At 38.9% G+C, this 13,653-nt stretch overlaps 2 protein-coding genes across 2 annotated transcripts in view; one reads left to right on the top strand and one right to left on the bottom strand.

Annotated features, from left to right (window-relative positions):
- PIGBOS1 (PIGB opposite strand 1) overlaps positions 1-13,653 on the bottom strand; it is a 39,196-nt gene that overhangs the window by 16,654 nt on the left and 8,889 nt on the right. The gene's annotated exons all lie outside the window — the stretch shown is intronic.
- The window catches only part of PIGB (phosphatidylinositol glycan anchor biosynthesis class B), a 36,591-nt gene that overhangs the window by 14,728 nt on the left and 8,210 nt on the right, over positions 1-13,653 (top strand). Inside the window, exons 6-9 of the mRNA XM_054451960.1 lie at positions 128-268; positions 5,523-5,574; positions 6,850-7,061; positions 7,976-8,040. Coding sequence (XP_054307935.1) covers positions 128-268; positions 5,523-5,574; positions 6,850-7,061; positions 7,976-8,040 — 470 coding nt within the window. The remainder of the gene's footprint in view (positions 1-127; positions 269-5,522; positions 5,575-6,849; positions 7,062-7,975; positions 8,041-13,653) is intronic.

The raw sequence follows: 13,653 nt of genomic DNA on the forward strand, positions 1-13,653 counted from the left end.
GTCTCAAAAAAAAAAAAAAGTTCATATAGCTATTTATACCAAAAGGAAAATGTCAAATCACAGTGTAAATGATAGATAACTTCAAGTTAATTTCCCACTTGTCTTATCACACATTTTCCTCTTACAGTGTCAAGTACTCATCCCTGGTGGCACTTGCCTTCATAATTCGTCCCACAGCTGTCATTCCATGGACACCTTTGCTCTTCAGACATTTCTGTCAAGAACCAAGAAAGCTTGATCTTATTCTACATCATTTTTTACCTGTAGGGTAAGTGTGGCAATAATCCATCCATTTATTTTCGTAGCCTATAAATCACAGATTATGAACAAGATTTTACATCTTTTAGTTAATTATTTTATCTTCTAATGTCAATGAGAACTCTTAGTCCAAGGAAATAGAATAATGCAAAACATATGTTTTTATATTTATGATCCTGATTATACTATTTTAATTTGCTTAACTGAGTGCTTTTGTAATTATTTCTAACTTAGTGTTTTCCAATGCTTTATTTTCTAAATATTTCTCAAATATATTTTAGAGATACTTGATTCTTTTACATTTGTATAAGGCTTTATAATTCATAATGTGTTTTCACATATTCACCTCATAATTTTCATAATACTTCAGTCTAGGCAATATATGTTTTTATTTTGCAGTAGAGAAAACAGGAGGCTGGGAGAAATTAAAAATGTATTAGTCAAAGTCATTGGGCTGGTTGCTATACTGGTATTGAAACCCAGGTCTTCTAACCACACTATGAGCTCCTAGGATCAGTTGTATCCCAAGTATCTAGTAGATATCCCGAATAATTATTTATGAAGGGATGACTGCATTCTGACTCTTACAACAGTAATCTTTTTAATATACAATCATGCACCGCATAATGACATTTTGGTTGGTTAGCACTGGACTGCATTTATGACAGTTGTCCCATAAGATTATATTACCGTATTTTACTGTACTTTAGTTTCTCTGTTTGGCTATATATATTTTATATATATATATATTTTTTTTATTTGAGACGGAGTCTCACTCTGTCACCCAGGCTGGAGTGCAGTGGTGCAATCTCACTTCACTGCAGCCTCCGCCTCCCAGGTTCAAGTGATTCTCCTGCCTCAGCCTCCCAAACAGCTGGGATTACAGGCGCCTGCCACCACGCCCGGCTAATTTTTTCATTTTTAGTAGAGTTGGGGTTTCACCATGTTGGCCAGCTAGTCTCAAACTCCCGACCTCAGGTGATCCGCCCACCTTGGCCTCCCAAAGTGCTGGAAATACAGGCGTGGGCCACCATGCCCAGCCTGTTTAGCTATAGTTAGATACACAGATACATAGCATTGTGTTACGATTGCTTACAATATTCAGTATAGTACCATGCTGTATAGGTTTGCAGCCTAGGAGCAGTAGGCTATACCATATAGCCTAGATGTCTGTAAGCTGTACCACCTAGGCTTGTGTAAGTGCACTCTGTGATGTTTGCACAATGATGAAACTGCCTAATGATGCAGTTCTCAGAATGTATCCCCATTGTTAAGTAATGCATAACTGTACTAGTATTCACCAGTCACAAGTATTTTTCGGGTAGCAATCTGAAAAGGACTAAATTATCTTGCGTCTCAGTTGCTACTGTTGTCATTTCTCACATGTATTAATAACATTGCATTAAATGTATTCATTCGTTCAGGAAGTATTTAATCCTACTATGTGCCAGGCAGTGTTCCAGATGTAGGAGATGCATCAGTTTAACCAAAAAAAGTACCTGCCTTCATGAAGTTTACATTCTAGTAGGGAGAGACAGACAGCTAAAAAGATAAGAGTAAATATATATTTGTCAAGTGATGGTAATACAGGGAAAAATAATTGTGGAATAAGGAGGATAGAATGCCAGTGCTTGGGGTAATGGGGGAGCTGTTATTTTTAAATAGAGTAGTTGGGAAAGATCACCATGATAAGGTGACACTGGAGCCAAAACTTAAAGGAGTTGAGAGAGTGAACCATGTAGTTACTTGATGAGAGAGTATTCCAGGCAAAGGGGCCAGCCAAGTACTAAGTATGTTGGGCATGTTCAAGGAACAGCAAGGAGACTGATGTGGCTAAAAGAGAGTGAACTTGGGAGAATGTAATAATGAGGTCAGAGAGATAGCAGGGGCTCAGTTCCTATCGGCTTTACCACTGAGGGAGATAGAAAGCCTTTTTAATCTCATCAGCAGCATGATAATAACTTATTCATTTAATAAGCATTTAACCTACTTTGTATCCAGCATTTGATAATTCAGAAGTGAGTAAGATACAGTGTCTGCTCTCAAAGTCAAATCTGTGGGGGAAAAAGATATAACAATACAGATGCTCCTTGACTCAGGGTTACATCTTGATAAACTCATTGCAGGTTGAAAATATCATAAGTCAGGCAAGGCACAGTGGCTCACACCTGTAATCCCAGTGCCTTGGGAGGCCAGGAATTCAAGAACAACCTGAGCAACATAATGAGACCCCATCTCAACAAAAAAAATTTAAAAGTTGGCCAAGTATAGGTGGCACTAGGCACACCTGTGGTCCTAGCTACTTGGGAGGCTGAGGCAGGAGGATCCCTTCAACCCAGGAGTTCAAGGTTGCAGTGAGCTATGATCATTCCACTGCACTCCAGCCTGGGAAACAGAGTGATAACCTGTCTCTAAACAAAATAAATAACAAAGAAAATATTCTACGTCAAAAATGCACTTAACACATCTAACGTACTGAACATCACAGCTTAGCCTACCATAAACATGCTCAGAACACTTACATTAGCCTACAGTTGGGCAAAATCATCTAACACAAAGCCTATTTCATAATAAAATATTTGAATATCTCATGTAATTCATTGAATACTATACTGAAAGTGAAAAACAGAATGGCTGTATGGGTACCATTTTAAAGTTGAAAAATCGTAGGTTCGAATCATCATCAGTTAGGGATTATAATTCTTACCCAGTGATTTAAAGTGTTCTAGTGGTTGGGCACAGTGGCTCACGCCTGTAATCCCAGCACTTTGGGAGGCTGAGGCAGGCACATCACCTGAAGTCAGGAGTTCAAGACCAGCCTGGCCAATATGACAAAACCCCATCTCTGCTAAAAATACAAAAAAATTAGCTGGGCATTGTGGCACATGCCTGTAATCCCAGCTACTTGGGAGGCTGAGGCAGAAGAAACGCTTGAACCCCAGAGGTAGAGGTTGCAATGAGCCGAAATTGCACGACTGCACTCCAGCCTGGGCGACAGAGTGAGGCTCCATCTCAAAAATAAAACCTTACATCCAGATTATATATAAAACTTGTAAAAATCTATAAGAAAAAGATAACTCATAGAAAAATGATTGAAAAGATTTCATCAGGTACTTCAAAAAATATTAAAATGGCCAATAAGTATAAAGAGACTCATCTCATTTGTTATCAAGGAAAAACAAAGTACAGCCACCATGAAATACTACGATACTATACATCCACCCAAATGGCTAACATGATGTGGAACTTACATATTCCTGTGGGAATGCAAACTAATACACTATTTTGGAAAACTTTTAAGTATTTACAAAAGCTAAATAAATACATAGTTGCACTTACAACTTAGGGCAGGGGTCCCCAGTCCACGGCCTCTTAGGAACTGGGCTGCACAGCAGGAGGTGAGCAAGCAAGCAGTACTGCCTGAGCTCAACCTCCTGTCACATTCTTATAGAAATGTGAACCCTACTGTGAACTGCACACGCAAGGGATCTAGGTTGTGCTCCGTATGAGCATCTAATGTCCAGTGATCTGAGGTGGAACAGTTTCATCCAGAAACCATGCCCCACTCCCACCCCCGCAACCTGTTCGTGGAAAAACTGTCTTTCAAGAAACCAGACCCTGGTGCCAAAAAGGTCAGGGACCGCTACCTTAGGGCCCACCAATTCTAATCCTAGGTATGTGTCTAACAGAAATGCATATATATGGATACCAAAAGATGTGTAAAAGAATGTTCATTGCAGCACTGTTCACAATAGCTGGAAATGGAAGCACAGTGTCCATCAACAGAAGGAATACATACAGTGTGGTATACATAGTTACAATACACAGTATTGTAAATGAATGAACTACAGCATGCAAAAAAACTTGGTTCAATCTCACAAGCATAATGAGTAAAGGAATTTGGACATGAGTACATATGGTATGATCCTATTCTTATAAAATTCAAAAAAAGATAAAACTCATCTATGCTATCAGAGATTAGGATAGTGGTTACCTTTGGGAAGAGGAAGGGTTACCTTTGGGTTACTTTTGGGGAGGAGGTAGGGACTGACTGATTGGAGGGACAAGGGGGTGCTGCTAATACTCTTTATCCTGCTCTGTATGGCAGGTACACAGTTGTGTTCATGTAGTGATGATTCATAGAGCTTTATCTTCATAGCGTATTTTTCTGTATATGTGTTTGTGGGAGGCAGTCTCTGAGATGGCCTCCAGTGATCCCATCCTCCTGCTATTTATGTCTTTGTATAATCCTCTCCCCCTTGAACATGGGCTAGATTTGTTGACTCAATTCTAATGAGGAGAATACAGCAGAAGGGATGGGATATCACTTACAAGACTGGGTTACGAAAAGACTATGGTGGCCGGGCACAGTGGCTTATATCTGTAATCCCAGCATTTGGGGAGGCCAGTGGGGAAGTATTGCTTGAGCCCCGGAGTTTGAGACCAGTTGGGTAATATAGTGAGACCCCATCTCTACAGAAAATCCAAAAATTATCCAGTCATGGTGGCACACACTTGTAGTCCTAGTTACTTGGGAGGCTGAGGTGGGAGGATCACTTGAGCCCAGGAGGTCAAGGCTGCAGTGAGCCATGATCACACACTACTGTACTCCAGCCTGGGTGACAGAGCAAGACCCTGTCTCTGAAAAACAGAAAAGAATACATAAATAAAAAGACTATGGCTTCCATCTTGGGTGCCTGTCTCACTCACTCTTGGCTGACTTACCCTGGGTTAAACCAGTTATTATGTCATGAGGCAGCTTTAAGGAGACGGCCATATGTTGAGGAACTTAGCCCCACCAGCAACCATGTGAGCAAGTTTGGAAGCTGATCTCTCCACCTGTAATTGAACCTTCAGATGAAACTGTAGCCCCTGCTAAGAGCTTGACTACAATTCATGAGCGACCTTGAGCCAGAGGCACCCAGCTAAGCAACACCTAGGTTCTTGATCCACAGGAACTATGAAATGGTAAATATTCATAGTTTAAGTTAACAAGTTTTGGGGTAATTTGTTATACAGCAGTAGTCTTTCAATAATCTTTATATTAATATATTTTTACAATATTAATCAATTCATTTTATAATCTTGTCTACTGATCTTTATCAATAGATACCTTTCAAAATGTGTAAATCCATATTCAGTTGGTGAAACTGTAAAGCATTTTTATAGTGGCTTTTGATGCAAGGCACGTACAAAGCCATATGCTAATAGTGGATTTTCAGCAAGCTCCAAATGTGAATCACTATGCTATTTTTGTTTTTCAGCTTTGTTACTTTGAGTTTGTCTCTGATGATTGATCGTATTTTTTTTGGCCAAGTAAGTAAAAGTATATTAAGCTAACAGCTATTTTTATTTTTAATCCATTAATACTTTAGAACAGAGGCAAACGATTTTTTAAATGATATGGGATACATTACAAAAGACTTCTAGGCATATCCTAATAAGCCTTTGATTCAATTTGCTGTGCTTTCTACATAAAAGAATTAGTACTCCTAGTTAATATTCAGGAGAGTACATTTTAAGGCAGGGAATTATTAAGTGAGCACTGAATGTTACCTGTTGCTGTTTCTGTCATTATTGTCAGCTTTATGCTGTAATTCAAATTGTAATGTTTTCAAAGTTTTATCTTCACAAGTAATATGTCACATTGTAAAGTACCGCACAGTTCGAAAAATTTGTCTAGTATCCTCCTTATCTCTTAACTGGATATAAAACTTGGATGGAGCTGCAGGCCATTATTCTAAGTGAAATAACTCAGAAATGGAAAGCCAAATATCATATGTTCTTACTTATAAGTGGGAGCTAAGCTATGAGGATGCAAAGACATAAGAATGATATAATGGACTCTGGTGACTCAGGGTGGGGAAGGGTGGAAGAGGGGTGAGAAATAAGAGAGTACATATTGGGTACAGTGTGCATTGCTTGGGTGATGGGTGGACCAAAATCCTAGAAATCACCTCTAAAGAATTTATTCATGTAACCAGAAGCCATCTGTACCCCAAAAACTTGAAATAAAAAAACAAACTTAGATTGCCAAAATATGTTTGAATCTCACTTTGAATCTCAAAAATCTAGTTTTACAAATTAACAACACATTAATACTTAAAGAAGAAAAAATAACAGTTAAGAAGGATTTCATACAGTCATTAATCAAAATTATTAGGCTGGGCATGGTGGCTCACACCTGTAATCACAGCACTTTGGGAGGCCAAGGTGGGCGGATCACGAGGTCAGGACATCGAGACCATCCTGGCTAACACGGGGAAACCCCGTCTCTACTAAAAATACAAAAAATTAGCCAGGTGTGGTGGTGGGCGCCTGTAGTCCCAGCTACTCAGGAGGCTGAGGCAGGAGAATGGCGTGAACCCGCGAGGCGGAGCTTGCAGTGAGCCAAGATCGCACCACTGCACTCCAGCCTGGGCGACAGAGCAAGACTCCATCTAAAAAAAAAAAAAATTATTAATGTAAACTATTGCCTGGTTTTTAGACTTCAATTCTGATTTAATGTCAAAATTGTATCAATTCCCTAATGCCAAAGATTACTACTTGACACTAACACATTTCTATTTATTTTTCCTTCAACTGTGCCAGTGGACTCTGGTTCAATTTAATTTTTTGAAATTTAACGTGCTGCAGAACTTGGGAACATTTTATGGTTCTCATCCATGGCACTGGTACTTCAGTCAAGGATTTCCAGTTATCTTGGGTACTCACTTACCCTTCTTTATTCATGGCTGCTATCTAGCACCAAAGAGATACCGTATACTTTTGGTGACTGTGCTGTGGACACTGCTTGTTTATAGGTAAGATTTTATTTGTTCAAAAGGCTAAAATTTTTTATGTTACCAAGAAATCAAATTAAATTCTTCAAAAAGTAAACTTTATTTTTTGGAGGTGCCATTAACTTTTGTTAGTGGGAATTATCTTAGAAGATACAAGTAGTAGTAATTATGGAGGCACTAGAGTGAATACTTTAGATATGTAGTTTGCTTAATAAGGATTACACTCAATTTTTAAGAACTTGGACTAATTTTATTTGCTTTAAAAAAAAACAAACAGACCAGGCACAGTTGCTCATGCCTGTAATTTCAATACTTTGAAGGCCAAGGTGCGAGGATTGCTTGAAGCAAGGAGTTCATGACCAGTCTGAGCAACATAGCAAGACTCTCTCTCTGAAAAAAAATTTAAAATTACCAGGGCATGATGGCATGTGCCTGTAGTCCTAGTTATTGGGGAAGCTGAGGCAGAAGGACTGCTTGAGCCCAGGAATTTAAGGTTGCAGTGAGCTATGATTGTGCTACTGCACTCCAGTCTGGGTGACAAAACAAGACCCTGTCTCAGTCAGTCAGTCAGTCAATACCACCAAAATTTTAAATTGAAGGACCACAGAAATACATTCTAAAATAAAAATGTATGTATCCTTATTCCAAATTTGACTAATTTTACTTACTTAGATTGAAATAGAAATCCCGTTGTTAGAATGTAACTGTACTTTCTAATTTCAAATTGACGTCATATTTTATGATTAGTTTTACCATATCATAATCACCTTATAAGTAAAAAATATGACTAATTCCTGAAGCAAGAAATTCAGTCTGAATACTTAAGAAAATAAATAGATCAAGTTAAATATATTTTATATTAAATATATTACTTTCTCAATCTATCATATAACATGATAATTAATATTTTTAAATAATATTTCTTTTTATTATAGCATGTTGAGCCACAAAGAATTCAGGTTTATTTATCCAGTTTTACCATTCTGTATGGTGTTCTGTGGTAAGTGCTTTTGTTTGTTATAGAAAATAAATTATATAGAAATAGTCCAAAGACAACACATCCTCATTAAACTATTTTTATTTTCAACTAGGTTTATAAGGAATTACTTAATTACAGATTAATTATATTACTGCAATATTCCCTTTTTGTAGTCCAAATATCTTTTTTCCTATATCCTCTAAAGTGAGATAAAAACATAAAGATCCTAGCCCAGTGCAGTGGTGTGCACTTATAATCCCAGCTACTCAGAAGCCTGAGGCAGGAGGATCACCTGAGCCCAGGAGTTTGAGACCAGCCTACCATATGGCAAGTCCTTCTTTCAAAAACAGACCAAAAAAACCCTACATAAATATCCAATACCCAAAGCAGTTTTTGGTGGTGGTGTTTCTATTTGGTGATGTTGTTTCTCACTAAAAAGTAAAGTAACATGTCTGTTTTAGATTAGCTATTTTAAGTTTATGGTTAAACTGTAAAGGTCTTCATTTTCACAAAGGAAAAATGTATTTACTGCTGTTGAAACTAGTTTTTAATGCTTTTACACACAAAACATTTACACCTTTAAAACTCACTCTAAGGCATATGCAATTATTATTATTATTTTTTTAGACAGAGTCTCGCTCTGTTGCCCAGGCTGGAGTGCAGTGGCACGATCTTGGCTCACTGCAACCTCCACCTCCTGGGTTCAAGCAATTCTCCTGCCTCAGCCTCCTGAGTAGCTGGGATTACAGGCATCCGCCACCATGCCTGGCTAATTTTTATATTTTAAGTAGAGACAGGATTTCACCATGTTGGCCAGGCTGGTCTCAAACCCATGACCTCAGGTGATCCACCCACCTCAGCCTCCCAAAAGTGCTGAAATTGCAGGCGTGAGCCACCGCGCCCAGCCTGGCATATGCCATTTTTTAAGTAATTAACTCCTGATTTTACTCAGGCCTTTTCTCCATTTTTCCACAGTCTTAACATATATTTTTTTGTCACTTACAAAAATTCTTGTATGACTCAATTCAGGAAAATCTGGGTTTTTACATTGGTTGGTTTGGAAAAATTACGAATTGAAACTTTATTAACTTCAAGTTTAATTCGGAATAAATGACTGTTGGCTTCCTTCAAATATTAAGACCTTAAAAAAAATCACTGCGTTGAGAGAGACGAAATGACTAGCCAACTGGAACTGGAGGCTGGAAAAAACCTAGGGAGTTACAGTTTTCAAACTTATTTTTTACTTAAAAAAAAAGAAAACCATTGAGTTAGGCAATGTTTGACCAAGTATACATCAACTCCTACAGATATGAGATGTATAATCTCTTCAATTTAAGAAGATAAACTTACAAATATAAAATCAAATATTAAAAATCTGTATTTTTGATACATCTGAAGTTCTGAAATCAAAGCCTCAGTCTGTCATTACTTTACAGTGTAACCATATACAAACGCAGGCACATACAAAAATTTAGACATCGAACAGCTATTTGGCAAGCCTTAAGAATAGCTGGTCCCATTTGCCAGAGGAAATCTGTTCATAAATCACTATTCAGATGTTAAATGGTTTCCGTTTTGTTGGGTTTTTTTACAGCCACTTGAGCGCGTATTATAATTAAATCAAGCATTGGCAGAGTACAGAGGCAAATGTTTTTGTGTGCCTGGAGGGGACGGGGAGGTTGGTTAGTAACTTGGTTTGATTTCTGTTTTCATAAACCAGATTTTTCCAGCATTCCTCCTGTGTCCTGTTTCTTTACCAAGTATTTACACAAAGATTGAGTTGTCTGAATCCTCATTCCCAGTCTAAAAGATTGAATCTTTAAGTGGCAAGATCCCTGTAACCAGGGCCTATTCCCAGTTTATTGAGATAAAATGGTGATGGGGGTAAAGAGAGCCCCTTCTAATAGGTAAGAATCACCCCTTCTTCCATCCTGTCTACTTAGAAGGATCCCTAAAAGACAGCGACCTAGAAAACCCCTTGATCTCGTCACAGGATGCATTCTTTTCCTCCACACCCTACCTAAGGTTCTAGAGTGGGTCAAAAAACTCTGATTCCTAGGAGATTTGTACTTCCACTGTCAGAGCTCTTTAATGCCAAGAGGTTCTAACAGTAGGATCAATTCTGTCTAGTGATCTCACCTAGACAGAAATCTCTGGACATTTACAACAGTTCTCTTTGGAGCTCTTGATGTTTTAGTGACCCAGTTTGAATCTTTCCTAACTACTTGAAATCTTGAGTTATACCACAAATTTCAGCCTTATTCTGCTTTTGTGTGACTTGTATTAACCTATTTTTATATAAACATGACAAGTCTGTCAGCCATTGCTGTGTAAAAGGCCACCTCAAAACTGTAGTGGCTTAGAACTCCATTTATTATTATTTACAGGTCTACATTTGAACTGGGCAGTTCTCATCTCCACTGAGCTCACTTACACAAATGTGATCAGCTGCAGATTGGGTAGATAGCTCCATTGACCTAGGCTGGGCTCTCATGTCTGGGGTTCAGCTAGCTGTAGGCCAAGACTTCTCAGCTCTTCTGAGTTTTCTCTTCCTCCAACAGGCTAGCTAGGGCTTGTTCACTTGGCATAGGCCGGGTTCCAAGAGAGGGAGCAAATATACAAGGCCCTTTGAGACAAGGGCTTGGAATTTGCACAGTCACTTCCACCACATTCTTTTCCTGAAAGCAAGTCACTGGGCCAGGCCAGATTCAAGAGGTGGGGAAATAAATGTCAACCTCATAGTGGGATGGGACACAGGAAGAAAAATAATTGCAGCAGTTTTTTCAATCTACAGTAACTTCTCTTGCCTAATTTGAATTTCCCTTAGTCCTATAAAATAGGACTCAACTCTAGAAAATATATTTTGTGACTGGCTCTGATCTTTAGTGAATTGTTCAACAATGTGCCTCAGTTTCCTTATCTGTAAAAGAAGGGTGATATTTTAGCAACACTAATTCAATTCTTAGTTTGAATCTCTCATTTGTGCTGATAGAGTTCAGCACCCACTACTGATTCTGAGTTGAGTGTCTGCTTATCTGTTTTTACCACAGTGGCTAATATAGTCTTCTCTCTTACTGGGGCACTTTGTTTTTCCATATTCTTTTTTTTTTTTTTTTTGAGACAGAGTCTCTCTCTGTCGCCCCTGCTGGAGTACAGTGGCGCAATCTCAGCTCACTGCAACCTCCGCCTCCTGGGTTCAAGAGATTCTCCTGCCTCAGCCTCCAGAGTAGCTGGAATTACAGGCCCTTGCCACCACAGCCAGCTAATTTTTGTATTTTTAGTAGAGATGGGGCTTGACCAGGCTGGTGTCGAACTCCTGACCTCAGATCATCCATCTGCCTTGGCCTCCCAAAGTGCTGGGATTACGGCGTGAGCCACCACACCTGGCCCCATATTCTAATCTTTTTACCAAAATTGCATATGTACATTATTTCAGAAGACATTCCACAAGGAATTAAAAAAAAAAAAATTTTGCCCTGCTCTCCCTTCTATTTCCTCTCCCCAAAAACAATCACTTAAACATTCTTTCAGCTGGTTATTTTGGTTTTTATCTCAATATCTCTAAAACATTTATAATGCTGCTTAAAGGTCTTTGTTTTAGGCATTAACTATTGAATTCTATCGAAGATGGAAAGATGGCTTTACTTCCTTAACAAAATAGCAACATAAAATTCTTCCTGGCCAGCTGCCAGTGGCTGACGCCTGTAATCCTAGCACTTTGGGAGGCTGAGGTGGGTGGATCACCTGAGGTCAGGAGTTCAAGACCAGCCTGGCCAACAGGGTGAAACCCTATCTCTACTAAAAATACAAAAATTAGCTGGGTGTGGTGGCACGCACCTGTAATCCCAGCTACTCGGGAGGCTGAGACAGGAGAATCACTTGAACCCTGGAGGTGGAGGTTGCATTGAGCCGAGATCGGCACCACTGCACTCTAGCCTGGGAGACAGAGCGAGACTCTGTCTAAAAAAAAAAAATAATTCTTCTTGATACCTTCATCTGTGCCCAGTACCCTCATTATGGTTAATAGTTCAAAGTCTCTCTTTCCCAGCCCCATTCTACTGTATGTCCCATTCCAGAATTGAACCACCTTTTGTTGTTCTCATCTAAACACTGAAACTAAGCTTTCTCAAAGAGTATTTAAAAATAGAAACAATAACTCAGATATCTCTCTAATTGGTAAAATGTGATAGGGATTTTTTTGCTTAACATTAGGCTTTCTGATAAGTCTTGTCAAAACCAGGATGGAATCAGTAATGTACAGTCTCAGATACTCCCATCCTCTCTATTACCGTGAACCTTACCTTGGTAAGAAGGAATGTATTAGTGATTGCTGGAAAACATAGAGTGCCATGCTAGATATCCACAATTTTAAAAGTGTGTATATCAAGCTAAATAATACGTGATGATTAAGAGATACGGCTTTATAAAGGAATCACCTCATGAAGTATCTTCTTATATGCTCAGGTTTTTAGGTTTTATCCTGAAGAGTAGTCAACTGAGATATAATGGATTTTAAACATTTCTGTAACAGTAATCTGATGAACATGATCTTATAGGAGCCCAGTGTATTTTTTTATTATAAAAATAAATGCTGATGGTACAAAAATAATTAGTGTGTCATCCTCAAGTCATCTAGTCATTCCCCAGAGGTAACTATTGTTATCACTTTCTTAAGCAGTTCTTCCAGAAATTTTCTGTATACCCACTTTCAAGTATCTTTTTGTAGGCCCAGATAACAGGAGCAAATTAAGTATTTAGGGGTGATGTTTAGCATCCAGTTAGCAATGGGTTAAGTTACTATGTGAAAGGAAGGAACCTATACTTTAGTCACTGGGGTACACACAAAGTCTTAAATCTTCAGTGATTGGGATACACATCATTTACGTGGTGGGGATGATCACTTTCTGAAGCTAGGTCATTTGAGGGTGGATTATTTCAGTGACAACTCCATCTCCAAATTTGTGCGTGCCATTAAGTAGACTTACTGGATGTCACCTACTGGAGTCTTGTTCATTTGTTTTAAATATTGATGAAACAATACTAGTCTATAAGAAAACTGTGGACCTTAGGCTTCTCTTGTGGTTCACTCAGTCTAGCATTGGAACTGGAAAATCTTTCTAACCCTTCCTTTAGCAATTCATTTCTGAAACCCCCTTTGGAAGCTTTCAGTGCCAGAAGGTTTAAAAACCCCTCAGAGGCTTTAAATTCAGGACTCTTGACTTATACTCTAAAGTTGGGTTCTTTTCTAACATGTGCACAAGTCATTTGATGATAACTGAAATTATAAAGATATTTTCTTTATATGTCAAATGCTTAGTAATGCTTATAGGATGCTAAACATGTAAATAAAGGCAGTTCTGGCTGGGCGCTGTGGCTCACGCCTGTAATCCCAGCACTTTGGGAGGCTGCGGCGGGCAGATCACCTGAGTTTGAGACCAGCCTGGCCAGCATGGTGAAACCCCATCTCTACTTAAAATACAAAAATTAGTCGGGCATGGCGGCAGGCACCTGTAATTCCAGCTACCCAGGAGGCTGAGGCAGGAGAATCGCTTGAACCCAGGAGGTGGAGGTGGCAGTGAGCCGGTATCATGCCACTTGCACTCCTGCCTGGGCGAAAGAGCGAGAGTCCGTCTC

This window comes from Pongo pygmaeus, chromosome 16 (assembly GCF_028885625.2).
Source record: "Pongo pygmaeus isolate AG05252 chromosome 16, NHGRI_mPonPyg2-v2.0_pri, whole genome shotgun sequence".
Lineage (NCBI taxonomy): Eukaryota > Metazoa > Chordata > Mammalia > Primates > Hominidae > Pongo > Pongo pygmaeus.